Source organism: Phocoena sinus, chromosome 8 (genome assembly GCF_008692025.1).
Source record: "Phocoena sinus isolate mPhoSin1 chromosome 8, mPhoSin1.pri, whole genome shotgun sequence".
Classification (NCBI taxonomy): Eukaryota; Metazoa; Chordata; class Mammalia; order Artiodactyla; family Phocoenidae; genus Phocoena; species Phocoena sinus.
In genome coordinates, this window is record NC_045770.1 from 5,012,780 (window position 1) to 5,036,336 (window position 23,557).

General features: G+C 37.1%; 1 protein-coding gene across 3 annotated transcripts in view; it reads left to right on the forward strand.

Annotated features, from left to right (window-relative positions):
- Positions 1–23,557, forward strand: part of ARHGAP32 (Rho GTPase activating protein 32) — a 271,983-nt gene that overhangs the window by 153,691 nt on the left and 94,735 nt on the right. For all 3 annotated transcript variants that reach the window (XM_032640154.1, XM_032640155.1, XM_032640156.1), the window contains 2 exons: positions 4,983–5,069; positions 23,155–23,292. In XM_032640154.1, the coding sequence (XP_032496045.1) occupies positions 4,983–5,069; positions 23,155–23,292 (225 nt within the window). The remainder of the gene's footprint in view (positions 1–4,982; positions 5,070–23,154; positions 23,293–23,557) is intronic.

Here is a 23,557-nt window from a genome sequence, read left to right on the forward strand (position 1 = left end):
TGTGTAACCCTGGGAATCAGATCCCACCCCTTTATACGGGTTTGCTGTCTTTTTTTGTGAAGGCTGCAGTTGTCTGTTTGTGACTTTTCCAGACTGTTTTTGCAAAGACTGTACTTCTTGTCATAGGTGCTCACTGAACGCTCCCTTCTTTTAGCTTGTGTTCCAGAAGGGTTTTGTCAGGGAATTCCTTGAATGCCGGGAGCTAAAAATAAAACAAACAAAAAGCTCATTTTTATGAGGTGTTCATTCAGCACTTAACCAAGCTGTTTACAGCTCTGTCTTAGCTAAAGTTTAATTAGAGGTTAAAGCTTAGGGTCTTATTATGTCCTTTGCGTGTATGTGTCTCACCCTGAACATGTTCATGGGTTTCTGCTGTTTTCTAGAGTAGTGAGAAAGTTCGTTCTGAGAGTTTTTGCTTGTTTTCTCATGTTTCTGTGAACGGACTGGAGTTTGGAGCTGCCTACTCCACCATTTTGTTGATAACCATTTGACTATACTGTTTTGCTTTTAATTCCCTCCACCCCATCTCCTTGCTTTAATTTGGAAATTTGCTCTCTCCTTCCCCCGCTTCTGTTCTACTTAGGAAGATTGATTTTCTTCTATTCTTAATTCTGTTACAGGTATTGACATTTAAAAATTTTACCTCCCTCTTTATTGTTTGGAAGTTACAGCGGGTTTTTCTGTTCTTTTAGTGGCTACCATTAAAAATTTAACTTGAACACCTAATTTTTAGTCTGAAGTTTATCAGTGTCTTTACTTTTTCTCTCAAGCAATACCAGCACTTAGAATGTTTTAAGTGGGATTACTCTTTCTTGTCTTCCATGGTAGTGTTGTTCAGGATTTATAGTTTCATCTCTTTATTTCTTATAATTAATCATTATTTTCGTTATACGTTAAGATTTGTTTAGATGTAATACTTATTTGCTGAATTCTTTGCTCAATATTTCTGCTTTATACCTTAGTTCTTTATCCTGGAATCCTTTTTCATCTTTTTTTTTTTTTTTTTTTTTTTTTTTGCGGTACGTGGGCCTTTCACTGTTGTGGCTTCTCCCGTTGCGGAGCACAGGCTCCAGACGCGCAGGTTCAGCGGCCATGGCTCACGGGCCCAGCCGCTCCGCGGCATGTGGGATCTTCCTGGACCGGGGCACGAACCCGTGTCCCCTGCATCGGCAGGCAGACTCTCAACTACTGCGCCACCAGGGAAGCCCCCTTTTTCATCTTTAAGTACATATTTTGGAAGTCTTTTTAGTGAGGATTTGTTGATGGGAACTAATGAGTTTTGTTTTGTTTTTTTAAAAATGTTATTTATTTATTTGCTTATTTATTTATTTTTGGCTGCGTTGGGTCTTCGTTGCTGCGTGCTGGCTTTCTCTAGTTGCGGTGAGTGAGGGCTACTCTTCATTGTGATGTGCGGGCTTCTCATTGTGGTGGCTTCTTTTGTTGTGGAGCACAGGCTTAGTTGCTCCATGGCATGTGGGATCTTCCCGGACCAGGGCTCGAACCCGTATCCCCTGCATTGTGGCAGGTCGATTCTTAACCACTGCACCACCAGGGAAGTCCAAATTCATTAAGTTTTCATTCATCAGAAAATTCTTTTTTTTTTTTTTTTGCTCTTTTCTTGTAGGTTTAGGTATGAATAAAACCTTGGTTAATTTATTTTCTTTTCTCAAAACTATTAAGATAGTCTCAAACTTCTACTGTCTGTTACTGTTGAGAATTTAGGTGTTTTATGTTTACTTAATATTTACCCTTTCTGATGTTGTTTATTCCTTCCTGAAGTTCTGCGTTTTTGTCTAGTACTACTTCCCTTCAATCTTAGAAAGTTGTATTAGCTTTTATGTTGCAGTGGTCTGTTAGAAACATATTCTCTCAGCTTTTGTCACTTGTAAATGTGTTTATATTTCTTAATTTTCTGAAGTTTATTTTAGTGGGATATAGAATTGACAGTATTTTTCTTCCAGCACTTTAACTCTGTTTCTCTTTGTCTTCTGGCCTCTCTTATTTCTGGTGAGAATTTAGCTGTCACTTATCTATTTTCCCCTTAATGTTATATGTTTTTCTCTTTGCCTGCTTTGAAGATTCTTGTCTTTATTTTGTTGTTCAAAAGTGTGATTATGATACGCCTAGTAGTGATTTTTGAAATTTATCCTATTTGGGGTTCACTGTTTCTTGAATTTGTTAGTTGGTATCTTTCACCTGTTTTAGAAAGTTCTCATCTGCTGTCCCAGCAAATACTTCTCTGCCCCATTCCAATCCCATTTCCTTCTAGTACGCCAGTTGTACATATTGCTTGTCTGTTTGGTATTCTTTCAGAGATCTTAACTGTACTGTTATTTATTTATTTATTTTTTGGTCATTCTTTTTTTTCTGTTTTTTTTTCATCTTGGGTACTTTCTGTTGACCTGTTTTTAAGTTCAGTGATTCTTTCATTTACTGTATTCAGTTTGCTGTTAATATCTGACAGCATAGTTTTATTTTTAGCGTTTCTCTTGAATATATTTGTAGATCAGTCTCTGCTAGAATTCCCTGTATTCTTATATTCTTACATATTATCTTTTCAGACTAAGTTTTAGAATTTCTACCATAATTAATTTACATTCTTTTTATTATTTCAATATCTGGGCCATTTCTGTGTCTGTCCCTTATCCTGTTTCCTCTCTTGACCTTGGATCACAATTTCTGGCTTCCATGTATGTTTTGTAATTTTTTATGCCGAATATGTTAGATAAGAGACAGTAGAGACTAAAGTCAGTAATTTTTATCTTCGGGAATGGGCTTATCCCTTCTTTTTCCATTCTGTTAGATTGTTGTGGTAGATTTTGTTAGTCATGTTTGATGGGGTCCTGAGTTACGCTGACCTGTGGCTGATATAGACCTGGCCTTTGGCAACTTTGCTTTAGTTTATCATTACTTTTAAATATTTTGAGTGTAGGTTCAGGAAGTTTGTTTTTTTCCAGCAGGGAAAAGTGAAAATTGGTGAGATCTCTTAGTGCTTTACTGCTAAGCCTCTAGTTTTCTGAACTGAGGGAGAGCAGCCCACCTGGTTGTTGGTTCTCTTTGCTCCCCAGCTCTTTGTGCCAACAAGTGCTCTCTTCCGGCTAGCCTTGCCCAGATCCTAGTGTGTAGCTGCCTTATACTCTTGTAGCACCCGCGATGCCTCAGTGGGGTGTCTCTCAGCTTTTCTGTGCCACCTCCAGTCACCAGTTGTTAAATGCCCCGAGAGCCGCAGAGGATCTTTCTCAGCTTTCTCGCCTTCTCCCCCGTCTCCGCTGCGCTGCCTTGTGCTTGGGGAGACTCCACACACTTCATGGGTTCATATCTCTCAGTTCTCCTGCTCTCTCCCCCTGCCCCGCCGTTGGTGTACTGACTGTGTCCACTTGGTGAACACCTGTGGGAGTCAGTTGCTGGCTAGGTGTTGATGGTGCTCCTTGGGATTTTAGTTTGTCACTCCAGCCCACATGCAGTCAGTTGGGGTTTGGCTAGTTTCTCCTTACCGTGTCTAAGGCAGGTTCTTTATCCTCCTGCGTCTTTGCCAGGTATCAGAGCACACCCATACGAATCTCTTCTGTCTCAGGAAAGTCTTGTCCCTGTTTGCAACTTAGTTCGTGTAGGTTTCTCTTCACTTTTTAAAAAACTCATTTTGTAGTTAATCTGGCTTATTTTTGGCTAGTGTGAGAATGATCATTATCCTCTGAACTTCTACTTAATACCAGGAGGTTTGTTTTTTTTTTCTTTTCTTTTTTAATACTTCCAGTGATACTGCTTTCAAAAAATAGAGACTATATTCTCATCAACTTTATATTTCTTATAACATTAACTATAATGATAGATAATGTTTATTAAGTACTTACTGAGTGCCAGGCACCTTGGTAAACACTTTAAATGCATTATCTCATTTAACGAACTTGGGAATAGGTGTTATTATATCATTCCCATTTTCCAGATGAGAGATTAAGTAGGTAGGTCAACATTATATAACCAGTTAGTGGCACTTTTGAACTCAGGGTTGTCTGTATCTGGAGCTGAGTTTGCAGATTCACATCCCTAGGGGGGAAGGATATGTAAATAAATGAGTGAAGTGAGTAGGGTGTAAAAAAATAACAAAGCAAGTAGCATGATGAATGACAGTTAACATTCAACCTAGATATTGACTAAAACATAAAGAGTAATCACTTCTGTGACAAAGTCTCTGGGAGAATACTTGCCTCATTCAGAGGCAGGTGGTCACTTAGCTCCAGCCACTTGTTGACCATGTGAGAATATGGGTCTAGTAGTTCAGATTTTCAGATTTTTCGATAGAAGTCAGAAATCTGTATTTTTCATATGAAACCGCTTAGTTTCTAAATGTTAGCTGCTGGTTCAAATAAAAATAAAATAAAATCCAGTGTTCAGACCTGCATGGTGAGTCTGAAATAAAGTGTGTCTACCGGCCCAACCTGTTCTATGGGCAGCCAGTGTGCAGTCTCCGTAATAGAGCCTGAGCTCTTTTAGACCACTGGTCACGCTGTCTCTCAGGGCCCGCCTGAATGCCTTCCTTTCACATTTGTGCTGTACCTCAGGGATGTGAAGGCCTGCTTTGGAATGAATGTACTATTTTATTTACTGCTGTTATACCGTTGTGCTAGTTTAGATATAAGCTACAAAGAAAAATTTTAGAAACGTATTTTTAATTTCTTATTTATTTTTTAACTTTTTATTTTATATTGGAGCGTAGTTGATTCACAATGTTGTGTTAGCTTCAGGTGTACAGCAAAGTGAGTCAGTTATGCCTATACATGTATCTATTCTTTTTCAAGTAGAAACATATTTTTTTAAAATCCTGAATTCTTCATTTTATCTGCTTTAAGCAATAGAGTTCTGTTATAAGGCATATCTTACATTAAGTTGATGGGGAAGGACAGGTATTATTGAATGCTTATTTTATTTTGTTCATTAATCATGACTTTCTCTTCCTCTCTTTTGCCCTTTCTTCTTTGACATAGCTCTCACTTTCAGAAGAACAGAATGAAGTGACAAAAAATGGCTGTGAATCTAAAGAGCTGGTCTACCTCGTGCACATTGCTTGTCAGGTAATTTTGTGGATGTGTTCTCCATTTCACATAAAATTTAATGAGAATTAAATATGAGTGAATAACATTGAATACATGAATGAATAAATATGAACAAATAACACTGACTGTGGTAACACAAATGTTTTATTTTATTCTTTCTCCCATTCATATTGGCATTTCTGCATATACTCAGAGTTGAAACAATCAATTTATAGATATTTAATTTACAAACGTAAGTAAAAATTCTTCCTGTAAGAGTAAAGGAAATAGGACTTCCCTGGTGGCGCAGTGGTTAAGAATCCACCTGCCAATTCAGGGGACACAGGTTTGAGCCCCAGTCCAGGAAGATCCCACATGCCGTGCAGCAACTAAGTCCATGCACCACAACTACTGAGCCTGTGCTCTAGAGCCCGTGAGCCACAGCTACTGAAGCCCACGCACCTAAAACCTGTGCTCTGCAATGAGAAGCACACACACCTCAATGAAAGAGTAGCCCCCGCTCTCCGCAACTAGGGAAAGCCTGTGTGCAGCAACGAAGACCCAACGCGGCCAAATAAATAAAATCCTTTAAAAAAAAAAAGAGTAAAGGAAATCTATTGTTTATTGATGATGAGGTTAAATGAGTCAGCTACTGGTCACATATTACAATAAAAGAACAGACTAAGTAGTGTCTGCATCAGATGCACACTTTTCTAACCAAGATGGTAAGTTCCACTGTGGTGTAACAATGTGTGTATGTTTCAGAAGTGTGCTGTTTCTTAGCTCTTAGTATTAGAACTTTTTTGAGGGTAATTACCATGACTTGCTCTTAATGAGATTTAAAATATGTCATTTGTAGCGTTATTTCCTCCATCAAGTAAGCAGTTAGTTCCTTTATTTATTCTTTGTTCATTGAGCCTTCTTGCCTATCTTTGAACTAGTCATTGTAAAGCAAGTGTTTTCGAGGAAAGCTTTCTTATGTACAAAGTTTTTAGTTTTCTTTGAGAGAGTAAGATAGGGGAGTTTATGGTTTTTTTTTTTTTCTAAAAAGTACTATTCATGTACCTGAAATTAAAAATTAAATAGTCTGGAAAAGTCTAATGGCTGTTTCGTATGGGAAATACTTAAATTCTTAGTCTTGGTGTGACTTTAAGGGCAAACCTTTTATAATTAAGTGCTTTTATTTGTAGGTGAGAGAATATGAGATTGGAATTTGAACTTAGTTTGTATATATATGTTCAAAGTTACATATCATTTATACATGTTTTACTGTATGTCATCTTGGTTCCTTTGAGGAAGTGGGCAGCTCTGAATCACTGTTTCATGTCATATTTCATAAAAATGCTTCTATTTGGTGAGTTAATTTTTAAGTGAAAATATCAAATGCTTTCATGATGAACCATTGCTAATACAGGAATATAAGGCATTTTTTCTTTATCTAGAGTACCTGATTGGCATGTGAGTCATGAACTTATTATTCCAACTAAAACCTACACCTTTTAGCATCTTCTCTTCTTAGCAGTGATTTCCATTTGTTCTGACAATGCAAATATTTTTATTCTCATAAGCAAAACATAATGTCAAAAATACCTATGCTGTTCTTAAAAAATGACCTTCAAAAGGTCAGCATGGTATTTTGGTACCATACATTAAAATGTATAATCGTTACTTGATTATGCCTCCATGAATTAGTGACCTAGATAATTAAGGCTATTTCCTGGTTGTAAATATCTTGTCAAGCTGCTTAAAAAATTTCAGACTTGTTATAGTATTTACCACACGAAAGTAGTAATTTACTGCATTGCCATAATGCTGTCACGTTTCTCCTCTGCCTCATACCGTAAGTAATCGTTGATATGTTCTCATGGCTTACCTTCTGTATTCTTGCCGTATATGTCAGCCATAAACCACATTAAACTAGAATCATTTTTTTTATATAACCAAGAGAGACTCACAATCAAACCTTCTAATTTTGCAAATGAGAAAGTTGAGGCCCAAATTATGGAAGTTGCTTTCCTAAGCTATATGAAATCTTAGCAGGAGCTACTGAGGACTTCAGTTTCCTGATTGCCAGCTTTTCTTGCATCACCTTGGAATTTGCAATCTACAACAGATTTTAGAGACTGCTTAATCTTCAGATGAGATACGATCACCCTTACGCCCTGTAATCTATTCGTTATAGAAGCTAATTTCATATTTCATATCTTTGCTAATTTCTAATTTTTAATAATGTGCACTTGAAATTTTGTTTATTTAACCAAAATTCTTGGTCCTTCATCTGAACCCACTTTCTTTGCTTTATCTTTTATCTTCGAAAGTGTCTAGTTAAACAGCTGTGATCTTTTTCCTTTCTGTAGGTTAAGTGATATGATTTCTTTAGGTATTACCTTTGAATCTTGTAATGGTGTCTTTGTCTCTGCCTTTTACAGTTTTAATTTCTTTTTAAATTGTGAACCCAGAAATGTAAGCCATGTCTTCCATACTGCATAGATCCAAATTCAGTAGGCATTTTTTGATCACTTATATGTCTAGTACACAAGTGTTATGGCATGCAGCATGTCATTTAATTCTTAAAACCTCTGTGAGGCAAATAGTCTGGTTTAAAAACATCAGTTTTTAAGTGTTATTTTTTTTTATAAATTTATTTACTTACTCATTTATTTATTTATTTATGGCTGCGTTGGGTCTTCATTGCTGCATGTGGGCTTTCTCTAGTTGTGGCGAGGGGGGGTGTACTGTTTGTTGCGGTGTGCAGGCTTCTCATTGCGGTGGCTTCTCTTGTTGTGGAGCATAGGCTCTAGGCGCACGTGCTTCAGTAGTTGTGGCATGTGGGCTCAGTAGTTGTGACTCACGGGCTCTAGAGCACAGGCTCAGTAGTTGTGGTGCACGGGCTTACTTGCTCCGCGGCAGGTAGGATCTTCCCAGACCAGGGCTCGAACCTGTGTCCCCTGTATTGGCAGGCAGATTCTTAACAACTGCACCACCAGGGAAGCTCCTAAGTGTTAATTTTAAAATGACTAATTTAAACCTAACTGTTGCAAGAATTTATTTTAACATGTGCCCTAATGAAAATTTGGTTCTGATCTTTCCCCCTCTGAGTATAGTTTTGTTGGTTTAAGAATAATGGTTGCTTAATGAAATAGTATTTTATTGTTCCACAGTAAGCTTTAGAGAAGTTGAAATGAATGGTTCTTACTGAAGTTCGATTGTATGAACTACCTTTGATTTGTATTTACCAGAATTCATCAATGTATAATAGTTTATTTTTTCTGAAGATCAAGTCTTTCATAAATATTTACAGTAGAAGGAAATGGACTGTCAGTCAAGAGGCCTAAATTTGTCCCAGCTGTGCCATGACTAACCAGCTGTGTGGCTGACAGGGTCTTAGTGCTCTGGCCGGGTGTCAGGCCTGAGCTTCTGAGGTGGGAGAGCCAAGTTCAGGACACTGGTCCACCAGAGACCTCTGGGCCCCGCGTAATATCAAATGGTGAAAGCTCTCCCAAAGATCTCCATTTCAATGCTAAGACCCAGCCCCACTCAATGACCAGCAGTCTACAGTGCTGGACACCCTATGTCAAACAACTACCAAGACAGGAACATAAGCCCACCGTTAACAGAGAGGCAGCCTAAAATCATAAGAAGTTCACAGACACCCCAAAACACACTACTGGATGTGGTCCTGCCCACCAGAAAGACAAAATCCAGCCTCATCCACCAGAACACAGGCACCAGTCCCCTCCACCAGAAAGCCTACACAACCCACTGAACCAACCTTACCCACTGACACCAAAAACACCAAAAACACCAAAAACAACGGGAACTGCCGACCTGCAGCCTGAAAAAAGGAAACCCCAAACACAGTAAGTTAAGCAAAATGAGAGACAGAAATACACAGCAGATGAAGGAGCAAGGTAAAAACCCACCAGCCCAAACAAATGAAGAGGAAATAGGCAGTCTACCTGAAAAAGAATTCAGAGTAATGATAGTAAAGATGATCCAAAATCTTGGAAATAGAATGGAGAAAATACGAGAAACGTTTAACAAGGACCTAGAAGAACTAAAGAGCAAACAAACGATGGTGAACAACACAATAAATGAAATTAAAAATTCTCTAGAAGAAATCAATAGCACAATAACTGAGGCAGAAGAACGGATAAGTGGCCTGGAAGATAAAATAGTGGAAATAACTACCACAGGGCAGAATAAAGAAAAAAGAATGAAAAGAATTGAGGACAGTCTCAGAGACCTCTGGAACAACATTAAATGCACCAACATTTTAATATATAGGTATCCCAGAAGAAGAAGAGACAAAAAAAGGAACTGAGAAAACATTTGAAGAGATTATAGTTGAAAACTTCCCTACTATGGGAAAAGAAATAGTCAAGCAAGTCCAGGAAGCACAGAGAGTCTCGAAGTATAAATCCAAGGAGAAACGCACCAGGACATATTAATCAAACTCTCAAAGATTAAATACAAAGAAAAAAATATTAAAAGCAGCAAGGGAAAAGCAACGAATAACATACAAGGGAATCCCCATAAGGTTAACAGCTGATCTTTCAGCAGAAACTCTGCAAGCCAGAAGGGAGTGGCAGGACATATTTAAAGTGATGAAAGGGAAAAACCCACAACCAAGATTACTCTACCCAGCAAGGATCTCATTGAGATTCAACAGGGAAATTAAAACCTTTAAAGACAAGCAAAAGCTAAGAGAATTCAGCACCACCAAACCAGCATTACAACAAATGCTAAGTAAAGGAACTTCTCTAGGAAACACAAGAGAAGGAAAAGACCTACAATAACACACCCAAAGCAATTAAGAAAATGGTAAAAGGAACATACATATCGATAATTACCTTAAATGTAAATGGATTAAACGCTCCAATCAAAAGACACAGACTGGCTGAATGGATACAAAACAAGACCCATATATATGCTGTCTACAGGAGACCCACTTCAGACCTAGGGACGCATACAGACTGAAAGTGAAGGGATGGAAAAAGATATTCCATGCAAATGGAAATCAAAAGAAAGCTGGAGTAGCAATTCTCGTATCAGACAAAAGAGACTCTAAAATAAAGACGATTACAAGAGACAAAGAAGGAGACTACATAATGCTCAAGGGACCAATCCAAGAAGAAGATATAACAATTGTAAATAATAATGCACCCAACACAGGAGGACTTCAGTGCATAAGGCAAATGCTAACAGCCATAAAAGGGGAAATCAACAGTAACACAATCATAGTAGGGGACTTTACCACCCCACTTTCACCAACAGACAGATCATCCAAAATGAAAATAAATAAGGAAACACAAGCTTTAAGTGACACATTAAACAATATGGACTTAAATTGATATTTATAGGGCATTCCATCCAAAAGCAGCACAAACACTTTCTTTTCAAGTGCTCATGGAACATTCTCCAGGATAGATCATGTCTTGCATCACAAATCAAGCCTGGGTATATTTAAAAAAATTGAAATTGTATTTTTTTCCGACACAACGCTATGAGACTAGATATCGACTGCAGGAAAAAACCTGCAAAAACAGAAACATGAAGGCTAAAGAATACACTACTAAATAACCAAGAGATCACTGAAGAAATCAAAGAGGAAATAAAAAAATACCTAGAAACAAGTGACAATAAAAACACAACATGGGATGCAGCAAAAGCAGTTCTAAGGGGGAAGTTTATAGCAATACAATCCTACCTCAAGAAACAAGAAGCATCTCAAATGAACAACCTAACCTTACACCTAAAGCAGATAGAGAAAGAAGAACAAAAAGAACCAAAAGTTAGCAGAAGGAAAGAAATCATAAAAATCAGATCAGAAATAAATGAAAAAGAAATGAAGGAAACGATAGCAAAGATCAGTAAAACTAAACGCTGGTTCTTTGAGAAGATAAACAAAATTGGTAAACCATTAGCCAGACTCATCAAGAAAAAAAGGGAGAAGACTCAAATCAACAGAATTAGAGTGAAAAAGGAGAAGTAACAACTGACACTGCAGAAATACAAAGGATCATGAGAGATTACTACAAGCAACCTTATGCCAATAATATGGACAACCTGGAAGAAATGGACAAATTCTTAGAAAAGCACAACCTTCTGAGACGGAACCAGGAAGAAGTAGAAAATATAAACAGACCAATCACAAGCACTGAAATTGAAACTGTGATTAAAAAATCTTCCAACAAACAAAAGCCCAGGACCAGATTACTTCACAGGCGAATTCTATCAGACATTTAGAGAAGAGCTAACACTTGTCCTTCTCAAACTCTTCCAAAATACAGCAGAGGGAGGAACATTCCCAAACTCATTCTATGAGGCCACCATCACCCTGATACCAAAACCAGACAAGGATGTCACAAAGAAAGAAAACTACAGGCCAATATCACTGATGAACATAGATGTAAAAATCCTCAACAAAATACTAGCAAACAGAATCCAGCAGCACATTAAAAGAATCATACACCATGATCAAGTGGGGTTTATCCCAGGGATGCAAGGATTCTTCAATATACACAAATCAATCAATGTGATGCACCTTATTAACAAATTGAAGGAGAAAAACCATATGATCTTCTCAGTAGATGCAGAAAAAGCATTTGACAAAATTCAACACCCAGTTACGATAAAAACCCTCCAGAAAGTAGTCATAGAGGGAACTTTCCTCAACATAATAAAGGCCATATATGACAAACCCACAGCCAACATCGTTCTCAGTGGTGAAAAACTGAAACCACTTCCACTATTATCAGAACAAGATAAGGTTGCCCACTCTCACCACTATTATTCAACATAGTTTTGGAAGTTATAGCCACAGCAATCAGAGAATAAAAAGGAACAAAAGGAATCCAAATAGGAAAAGAAGAAGTAAAGCTGTCACTGTTTGCAGATGACATGATACTATACATAGAGAATCTTAAAGATGCTACCAGAACACTACTAGAGCTAATCAATGAATTCATTAAAGTAGCAGGATACAAAATTAATGCACAGAAATCTCTTGCACTCCTATACACTAATGATGAAAAATCTGAAAGAGAAATTAAGGAAACACTCCTGTGTGCCACTGCAACAAAAAGAACAAAATACCTAGGAATAAACCTACCTAAGGAGACAAAAGACCTATATGCAGAAAATTATAAGACACTGATGAAAGAAATTAAAGATGATACAAACAGATGGAGAGATATACCATCTTCTTGGATTGGAAGAATCAACGTTGTGAAAATGACTCTACTACCCAGAGCAATCTACAGATTCAGTGCAATCCCTGTCAAATTACCAATGGCATTTTTCACAGAACTAGAACAAAAAAATTCCACAATTTGTATGGAAACACAAAGGCCCCGAATAGCCAAAGCAATCTTGAGAAAGGAAAATGGAGCTGGAGGAATCAGGCTCCCTGTCTTCAGACTATACTACAGACCTACAGTAATCAAGACAGTATGGTACTGGCACAAAAACAGAAATATAGATCAATGGAAGAAGATAGAAAGGCCAGAGGTAAACCCATGCACATATGGTCACCTTATCTTTGATAAAGGAGGCAAGAATATGCAAGGGAGAAAAGACAGCCTCTTCAGTAAGTGGTGTTGGGAAAACCGGACAGCTACATGTAAAAGAATGAAATTAGAGCACTCCCTAACACCATACACAAAAATAGACTCAAAATGGATTAAAGACCTAGATAAGGCCAGACACTATAAAATTCTTAGAGGAAAACACAGGCAGAACACTCTATGACATAAATCACAGCAAGATCCTTTTTAACCCACCTCCTAGAGAAATGGAAAGAAAAAGAAAAATAAACAAATGGGACCTAATGAAACTTAAAAGCTTTTGCACAGCAAAGGAAACCATAAACAAGACGAAAAGACAACCCTCAGACTGGGAGGAAATATTTGTAAACGAAGGGACTGACGAAGGATTAATCTCCAAAATACACAAGCAGCTCATGCAGCTCAATATCAAAAAAACAAACAACCCAATCCAAAAAGGGGCAGAACACCTAAATAGACATTTCTCCCAAGAAGATATACAGATTAACAACAAACACATGAACAGATGCTCAGCATCACTAATCATTAGAGAATGCAAATCAAAAGTACACTGAGGTATCACCTGACACCAGTCAGAATGGCCATCATCAAAAAATCTACAAACAATAAATGCTGGGGAGGGTGTGGAGAAAAGGGAACCCTGTTGCACTGTTGGTGGGAATGTAAATTGATACAGCTACTATGGAGAACAGTATGGAGGTTTCTTAAAAACTAAAAATAGAACTACCATATGACCCAGCAATCCCACTACTGGGCATATACCCTGAGAAAACCATAATTCAAAAAGAGTCACGTGGGCTTCCCTGGTGGCGCAGTGGTTGAGAATATGCCTGCCAATGCAGAGGACACGGGTTCGAGCCCTGGTCTGGGAAGATCCCACATGCCGTGGAGCAACTGGGCCCGTGAGCCACAACTACTGAGCCTGCGCGTCTGGAGCCTATGCTCCGCAACAAGAGAGGCTGCGACAGTGAGAGGCCCGCACACCGCTTGCCACGACTAGAGAAAGCCCTCGCACAGAAACAAAGACCCAACACAGCCATAAATAAATACATAAATAATTAAAAAAAAAAAGTCATGTACCACAATGTTCATTGCAGCTATATTTACAATAGCTAAGACATGGAATCAACCTAAGTTTCCATCGACAGATGAATGGATAAAGAAGATGTGGCACATATATACGATGGAATACTGCTCAGCCATAAAAAGAAACAAAATTGAGTTATTTGTAGTGAGATGGGTGGACCTAATGACTGTCATACAGAGTGAAGTAAGTCAGAAAGAGAAAAACAAATACTGCATGCTAACACATATATATGGAATCTTAAAAAAAAAAAAGGTTCTCACCTAGGGGAAGAACAGGAATAAAGGTGCAGACGTAGAGAATGGATTTGTGGACACAGGGACGGGGAAGGGTAAGCCAGGATGAAGTGAGAGAGTGGCATGGACATATATACACTACCAAATGTAAAGTAGATAGCTAGTGGGAAGCAGCTGCATAGCACAGGGATATCAGCTCAGTGCTTTGTGTCCATCTGAGGGGTGGCATAGGGAGGGTGGGAGGGAGATGCAAGAGGGAGGAGATATGGCGATATATGTATATGTATAGCTGATTCACTTTATCATACAGTATAAACTAACACACCATTGTAAAGCAATTATACTCCAATAAAGATGTGAAAAAAATATTTACAGTCATGTGAAAGCTTCTTTATGTCCCCGTTGATGGAGTAAACAGTTGGTTTTAGGGGAATGCTTTTCTGTCTCAAAATATCTCTTGTTCTCTGATGCTTTAAATTCCACCATCAGAAATGCATTCCTCGGTATTAAATAACTCCTCCACTTGGTTAGTTTAGAATATGTTGTTACTAAGGGTGTGGAGTTGATTATTAACGTTTGAAGGGCATCTGTGTATGAACACAATGTATTGAATATAAGCAGATCGCAAACATTCTTATTTAAACCTAAAAACTTTTCTCTGAAATATATGTGTTACTATTCCCATTATGTAGAAGAATAAACTGCTATTCGTCGGTGTTAAGTAACTTGTGTAAAGTCCCTTATTTGGAATAAGGCCAGGCTGAGATTTAAATCAGGTCTTTCTTTTCACTGAACTTCATCATACCTACAGTTAATTCAAAGTACTAATTCTCTTGCAAGATAAACTTTCTCATGATAAAAGAGTCTTCAGAGGACATGGGTGAAGACTGTTCTTCTCAGAAAGGACCACAAGTATGTGTAGATTTTGTCTTTTTCCACCTCTATTATTACCAAGCTGTATCTCAATCGCTGTATCTTGTTAGGCCATTGTTGATAACACCTGCGTTTGCACCCTATACTTGATTATAACCCCTCAACTGCCAGAATGAGGTAAAATGTAAACTTAAACATGTTACTCTCATGGTTAAAACTCTTCAGTAGATTTCCATTGAATTTAAAACTAAACCCAAACTGCTACCAAGGCCTGTGTGGGCCGTGCAGGATCTGGACCTTGCCTACTTTTTCTAAGCATCATGGGACAATCTTCTCACTCCTACGCTTTGGTCTCACTAGCTTTCAGTCAGTTCCTAAAAGACCCTGAGTTTTTTTCCTGAAACAAGGCTTTGACCTTTTGGTCAGCTCGTCACTCCATTCACACACACAGTTGCTGTGTCTGGTGCCTGCTTAGTTCTCAGGAGGCAGGTTAGATATCACTTCTTTATAGCACAAAAGTATCATTATTTTATTTATGTATTTATTAACTTAAAAAGTATTTTTTTCCTCACTAGAAATAAATTCTAAGAAGTCAGAGGTTTGATGGTACTTTCTCTGTTGTATCTCTAATGCTCACTCCAGGGCTTGGTACTGTGTAGGTGCTCAGTATATATCTGGTGAATGAATGAAAGAAGGAAGAACAAAATTTTGTCTTAGAAATTTGATCCTATATACACTGGTATTTTTCTTTTTCTCTCATTCTTCTTTATGAGCCTTGTTAAGAATTGTTGATTTTTGTTATCCTTGGAGAGCAATACTTACTTGATAGTAATAATTATTAAGGTTATAAATTAGCTGCAAATTAAAATTTAGACATATATATAGTGAATTTTTTGTTCTGTTCTTCATAAAATAATTGAACTTCTAAAATTCTCTGATCATTTATTTTATTCAGCCCATTTGGAAATTCCATGATTAAGGTTGTTTTTTTACATATGAAATTTAAAGTTTTTCTTCCACGTCTACTGAAAAGATAGGTATTTTACTATTTTTAGAATTTTACTGAGTGACTTTAAAACAGTTTGAGAGAATTTGCAAATTATGTGTTACGGTTTTAATTTCCTACATATAAATCTGTATAAAAACGCAGCACAAGAACAGTTTTTAAAAGTTGAAAGAAATCAGTTTATTGGTATATGAAGAAATGAATTTTGAGATCTAGTCCCCAGTATTTACCTTTTGAGGCTCTGAATGTTCTTTCCTTTATGTGGTTGCTTACTGTTATTTATTTCTTTCAGCAATACTCTATAGACATGATTACTTTTTATAAATTTAATAAACTTTTTTTTAGACCAATTTTAGATTTACAGCAAAATTGAGTGGAAGTACAAGGTTCCCTTGTATCCCTTGTCCTCACACATGCACATCCTCCTCCACCATGGACATTCCCCTGCTAACGTCGTACATTGTTACAACTGATGAGCCTACATTGACGTACCATTGTCATTAAGGGTTCATTCATGGTGTTGTGCATTCTGTGGGTTTGGATAAATTTATAATGTGTCTTCACCATTATAGTATGTGGAATAGTTTTACTGTCCTATAATCTCCTGTGCTCCACCTATTCATCTCTCACTTCCCCCTAGCCCCTGGCAACCACTGATTTTTTTCTTAAATTTTCTCCATACTTTTGTATTTTCTACAGTGTCATATGGTTGGAATCATATAGTATGTAGCCTTTTCAGGGTGCCTACTTTCACTTAGCAATATGCATTTAAGTTTCATGTCTTTTCATGGCTTGATACTTTGTTTTAGTGCTGAGTCATATTCCATTGTCTGGATGTACCACAGTTCATTTATCCATTCACCAGCTAGAGGACATCTTGGTTGCTTCCAGGCTTTGGCAGCTTTTAATAAAGCTGCTGTAAACCTTTGTGTGCAGGTTTTATGTGGACATAACTTTTCAGCTCATTTGGGTAAACACCAAGGAGTGCAATTGCTGGATCCTGTGCTAAGAGTATGATAAATTTTGTAAGAAACTGAAAAGTCTACCTAAATGGCTGTACCATTTTATATTCATGCCAGGAGTGAAGGAACGTTCCTGTTGCTTCCCATCCTCCCTAGCATTTGGTGTTATTAGTGTTCTGGATTTTTGCCACTCCAATAGATGTGTAGTGATATCTTCTTGTTTTTATTTGCCTTGCCCTGATGTCATATGGTGTGGAGCATCCTTTCATATGCTTATTTACCATCTGTATGTCTTTTTGGTGAGGTGGCCATTTTAAAATCAGTTGTTTGTTTTCTTATTGTTGATTGTTAAGGGTTCTTTGTATATTTCGGTTAAAATCCTTTATCAGTAGATATGTTATTTGCCAATATTTTCTCCCAGGTCCGTGGCTTGTCTTTTCATTCTCTCCACAGGGCAGAAAATCTTAATTTCAGTGAAGTCCAGCTTATCGATTCTTTCTTTCATGGACTGTGCCTTTGCTCTTGTATCTAAAGGAGGTCATCACCAAACCCAAGGTCATCTATATTTTATCCTGTGTTATCTTCTAAGAGTTTTATTGTTTTGTGTCTTATGCTAAGGTCTTTTTGAGTTAGTTTTTGTGAAAGATGTATGGTCTGTGTCTAGATTTATTTTTTTGTGTGTGGATGTTCAGTTGTTCCAGCACCATTTGTTGAAAAAAACCATCTTTTCTCCATTGTATTGCCTTTGCCAAACATCAGTTGACTGTACTTTGGTTGGTCTGTTTCTGGGCTGTCTGTTCTGTTCCACTTATGTATATGTCTGTTCCTTTCCTAATACCATATTTTGTTGATTATTGTCACTTTATGGTAAGTCTTGAAGTTACATACCATCAATCCTCCAACTTTGTTCTTCTTCTTTAATATTGTGTTAGCTATTCTGGGACTTTTGCCTCTCCATATACACTTTAGAATCAGTTTGTCAATATTCAGAAAAATAACTTGCTGGGGTTTAGGCTGGGGAAGGATTGTGAATCTGTAGATCAAGTTGGGAAGAATTAACGCCTTGGCAATATTGAGTCTTCCTGTCCGTGAACATGGTATATCTCTCCATATATAGTTCTTTGACTTCTTTCACCAGAGTTTTATAGTTTTCCTCATATAGATCTTGTACATATTTTGTTAGATTTATGCCTAAGTATTTCATTTTGGGGGTGGTAATGTAAATGGTATTGTGTTTTTAATTTTAGACTCCACTTATTTATTGCCTGGTATATAGGAAAGCAATTGACTTTTGTATATTAACCTTGTATCCTGCTACTTTGCTGTAATCACTTACTGGTTCTAGATGGGTTTTTTTGTTGTTGTTTTGTTCTGTATTTTCTACCTAGATGATCATGTCATCTGTGTACAAACGCAGTTTTATTTCTTCCTTACCAATCTATATATCTTTTATTTCCTTTTCCTGTCTTACTGCATTAGCTAGGAATTCCAGCACAGTGTTTTAAATCAGTGATGAGAGAAGATATCCTTGCCTTGTTCCTGATCTTAGTTGGAAAGCTTCAAACTTCTTACCAAAAGTCAGTTCCATTTCTATAAACTATAATAACAGATTATCAGAAAGAGAAATTAAGAAAACAGTCCCACAGTTGCATCAAAAATAATAAAATACCTAGGAATAAATTTAACCAAGGAGGTGAAAGATCTGTACACTGAAAACTGTAAGGCACTGCTGAAAGAAATGGAAGATGACACAAATAAATGGAAAGACAATTCTTTGCTCGTGGATTGAAATAATTGATATTGTTAAAATGTGCATGCTCCCCAAAGCAATGTACAAATTCAGTGCAATCCCTACCAACATTCCAATAGTGTCTTTCACAGAAATAGAAGAAACACCCCTAAACTTTGTTTGGAACCACAAAAGACCCCAAATATTCAAAGCAATCTTGAGAAAGAAGAACAAAACTGGAGGTATCATGTGCCCTGATTTCAAACTATATTACAAAGTTATAGTAATCAAAACAGTATGGTATTGGCATAAAAACAGAAAAATAATCAATGGAGTAGAATAGAGAGCCCAGAAATAAACCCACACGTATATGGTCACTTAGTTTACAGGAAAGGAACCAAGAATATACAATGGGGAAAGCACAGTTTCTTGAATAAATGGTGCTGGGAAAACTGGACCACCACATGCAAAAGAATGAAAATAGACTTGTACCATACACAAAAATTAACTCAAAATGGTTTAAAGGCTTAGATGGAAGACCTGAAGGCATAAAACTCCTAGAAGAAAACATGGGTAGTATTCCCCTTAACATCAGTCTTGGTGATGATTTTTTAAAATCTGATTCCAAAAGCAAATGTTTATAAACAAGTGGAACTACAAAAAAACTAAAAGGTCTGAACTGCAAAGGAAAGCATCAAGAAAGTAAAAAGATAACCTGTGGAATGGGAAAAAATATTTCCAAACCACGTATCTGATAAGGGGTTAATATCCAGTATATACAAGGAACCCCTACAACTCAATAGCAGAAAACACTCTGATTAAAAAATGGGCAGAGGTCTCTTCAGTCTCTTTAGCAAGTGGTGTTGGGAAAGCTAGACAGCCTCATGTAAATCAGTGAAGTTAGAACACTGCCTCACACCATACACAAAAACAAACTCAAAACGGTTTAAAGACCTAAGTATAAGACATGACACCATGAAACTCCTAGAAGAGAACATAGGCAAAATATTCTCTGACATAAATCATAGCAATATTTTCTTAGGACCATCTCCCAAGGCAAAAGAAATAAAAGCAAAATTAAACAAATGGGACCTAATCAAACTTAAAGGCTTTTGCACAGCAAGGAAGCCATCAACAAAATGAAAAGACAACCTATGGAATGGGGGAAATAGTTGCAAACGATGTGACCAACAAGGGGTTAATACCCAAAATATATAAATAGCTCATACAGCTCCATATCAAAAAAAAAACCAAACAACCCAATCAAAAAATGGACAGAAGACCTAAGTAGACATTTCTCCAAAGAAGACATAGAGGTGGTCAACAGGCATATGAAAAGATGCTCAAAATTACTAATTATTAGAGAAATGCAAATCAGAACTATAGTCAGGTATCACCTCACACCAATTAGAATGGGCATCATCAGAAAATATACAAACAAATGCTGGAGAGGGTGTGGAGGAAAGGGAACCCTCTTGCACTGTTGGTGGGAATGTAAATTGATACAGCCACTATGGAGGACATTATGGAGGTTCCTTAAAAAACTAAAAACAGAATTACCATATGACCCAGCAATCCCACTACTGGGCATATACCCAGAGAAAGCCATAATTCAAAAAGACACATACACCCCAATGTTCATTGCAGCACTATTTACAGTAGTCAGGTCATGGAAGCAACCTAAATGCCCATCGACAGATGAATGGATAAAGAAGATGTGGTACATATATACAGTGGAATATTACTCAGCCATAAAAAGGAACGAAGTTGGGTCATTTGTAGAGACGTGGATGAACCTAGAGACTGTCATACAGAGTGAAGAAAGTCAAAGAGAAAAACAAATATTGTATATTAACACACATATGTGGAATCTAGAAAAATGGTACAGTCGAACCTGTTTGCAAGGCAGAAATAGAGACACAGATGTAGAGAACAAACGTATGGACACCAAGGGGAGAAGCGGGGAGTGGGGTGGGATGAATTGGGAGATTAGGATTGACACATATACACTAATATGTATAAAACAGATAACCAATAAGAACCTGCTGTATAGCACAGGAACTCCACTTAGCTGTACAGTAGAAACTAACACAACATTGTAAAACAATTATACCCCAATAAAAAAATTAATATTAAAATTTTTTTTAAAAAGGTATCCCCTCACTATGGTCAGAATGGCCATCATCAAAAAGTCTACAAATAATAAATGCTGGAGAGGGTGTGGAGAAAAGGGAACCCTCTTGCGCTGTTGGTGGGAATGTAAATTGATACAGCCACTATGGAGAACACTATGGAGGTTCCTTAAAAAACTAAAAATAGAACTACCATATGACCCAGCAATCCCACTCCTGAGCATATACCCGGAGAAAACGTTAATTCGAAAAGATACATGCACCCCAATGTTCATAGCAGCACTATTTACAATAGCCAAGACATGGAAGCAACCTAAGTGTCCATCAACAGATGAATGGATAAAGAAGATGTGGTATATTTATACAATGGAATATTGCTTAGCCATAAAAAATAATGAAATATTGCCATTTGCAGTAACATGGATGGACCTAGAGAATAAACTAGGTGAAGTTAGATGGAGAAAGTATGATATCACTTATATGTGGAATCTAAAAAACAATACAGATGAATTTATATACAAAGCAGAAACAGACTCACAGACATGAAAAACAAATTTATAGTTACCAAAGGGGAAAGGGAGGGGGAGAGGGATAAATTAGAAGTATGAGATTAACAGATAGAAACTACTATACATTATAGATAAGCAACAAGCATTTACTGTGTAGCACAGGGGACTATATTCAATATCTGGTAATAGCCTATAATGGAAAATAATTTGAAAAATAATATAACTGAATCATTTTGCTGTACACCTGAAACTAACATAATACTGTCAACTATATTTCAATTTTAAAAATCCAGAGCTTTGAAATAAAAAGTCGACATCTGTTTAATCTCTGTGATGGAGATATACATATGTTAAATTAATTTTTGTAATTTTCTGATATTTGAAGTGTTGCATAATTTTTGAAATGTGTATGTGTGAAAGAAAAATATTTGCAACTATGTGATAAGTTGTTTTTCTTTTTTTCTGCTTTGTTGTTCATTTTTATTTTTGCCATTCCAAAGGAACAAGTATTTAACCACCTGTTGTCACTCAGGAATGCTTTGGGTAGAAGGCAGTGGTAGAACTGAAAAAACAAAGGAGCTTACTTGAGCTAAGAGTAAAAGAACAACTTTCCATAGTAGAAGAACAGCACTTAAAAATCATGTAGGCAAGAAAGGGAACATTTCACACATGGAAGAAATGCAAGTGATTGAGCATAACTGGAAGCAAAGAAACGGCATGGAGGAGTAGTGAGTGGGATCACACTATAAATTTAGAGAGGCCCAGATGATGCAAGCCCTGATATGTGCAAGTATGTTTGGACTTAATCTTGTGGATCAGTGGTTCCCAACTCAGGCTGATCATCAGATTAACTGGATCTCATTCCAGATTTATTGAACTAGCATTTCTTAGAATAGGAACCAGGAGACTGTTCTTTAAAAATATCTGACACATCTGTTCTCTTATTTTATTCTAACAGCCCTCTGAAAGAGGGAGGTGGTATTGCTTTCCATCTGTGTAATGGAGAATTGTAGTCCAAAGTAGGACTAGACAAGTTTATCCTGTTAGTTATGGACATACCTGTGTTTAGAATTCAGCACCTCTCCCATGAAATGGTACCTTCTGCTTCTGCCCCATCTGGCGGAGGCAAATGGAAAAGAGCTACAGTAGAGATGTTTTCTTCAATTCTGAGATGGCTGCTTTGTCTCCCAGTCCCTCCAGATTGCTATGAGATGAAAGCTTCCATATAAAAGTGGACTGAATTGTCAAACCAAACGGTGTGTAGTGGGGACCAGCTCATCATTACTGCCCAAAGGAGCTTTTGAAGGCTTTTTGTCAGTGTGACCTGACAAGCTTTGTATTTTGTGTTGGGGGAGGGGAGTGGCAGAGAAGATCAAAAGCAGGGAGGTCAGAAATGATGTCAGTCCTTAATAAGGCTCGGGCTACAAAGTGATAGATTCAAGAGAAACTTAGAAAACAGTGTGTAGTAAATGTGCTCTGTGAGCAGATTTTCATTTCTAATGAGCTTGTGAGTTTAGGCAAGGAAAGGAAGAAAGACTGAGAAGTGGGGAGATATAGTGGGTTCTAGATAATATATGCACACCAAATTCTAGATGAAATTTAAGAAAATTAATTTTCAGTGTATTTCCAGTTTCAGTCACAGAAATATTCATGGTAACTGATCAGGGACCTGGTTTTATTTTTCTTTAATTTCTGGTAATATTCTCTCATACAAAATCATTTTATGGTTCTTTCTGTGGGTTTAAGGTCACATGCTATCTTCCCATCTACCAGTAATTATTCCCAGGGAGAGCCAGTGGGCTTGATTAGTGGTAGGAAGAGGTTTAGTGGACAGTTCTAGTTTTATTTTCCATTACTGACATTTTAATGTAATATAACTCACTATAGGGTTCTGGAGTTTATTTATTGTCAAGTTAATTAGTAAATATAAAATCTCATGAATAACATCGTTATGGAACAAATCCTGGTTCCTGACCATTCCAAATAGAGACAAATTATAGGAGTCTTTCTTTTTCTTACTCATAGGGCAAAAGTTGGATCATTAAAAGAAGTTATGAAGATTTTCGGGTACTTGATAAACATCTTCATCTGTGTATTTATGACCGACGATTCTCCCAGCTCTCAGAGCTTCCCCGTTCTGATGCCTTGAAGGACAGTCTAGAGGTAAGCATTCAGTACTTTGCAGAAGTAATCGCTATAAATCAGCAGAATTTTTTTTGCCAGTATACTAAATAAAAGGTTACATTGAGCACTCAGGAAGATTCGTGGGATTACTTAATTATTTCTTAACTGAAAAATTAGTAATGCTGTTAGGATATTTTGAATTGAAATAGGTTCAGTGTATAATTTTATAAGAAGAATCTCATATCTTAATATATAAATGGGCAATATATATGAGCAGATCATTTTTAAGAGAGAATGCAAAATA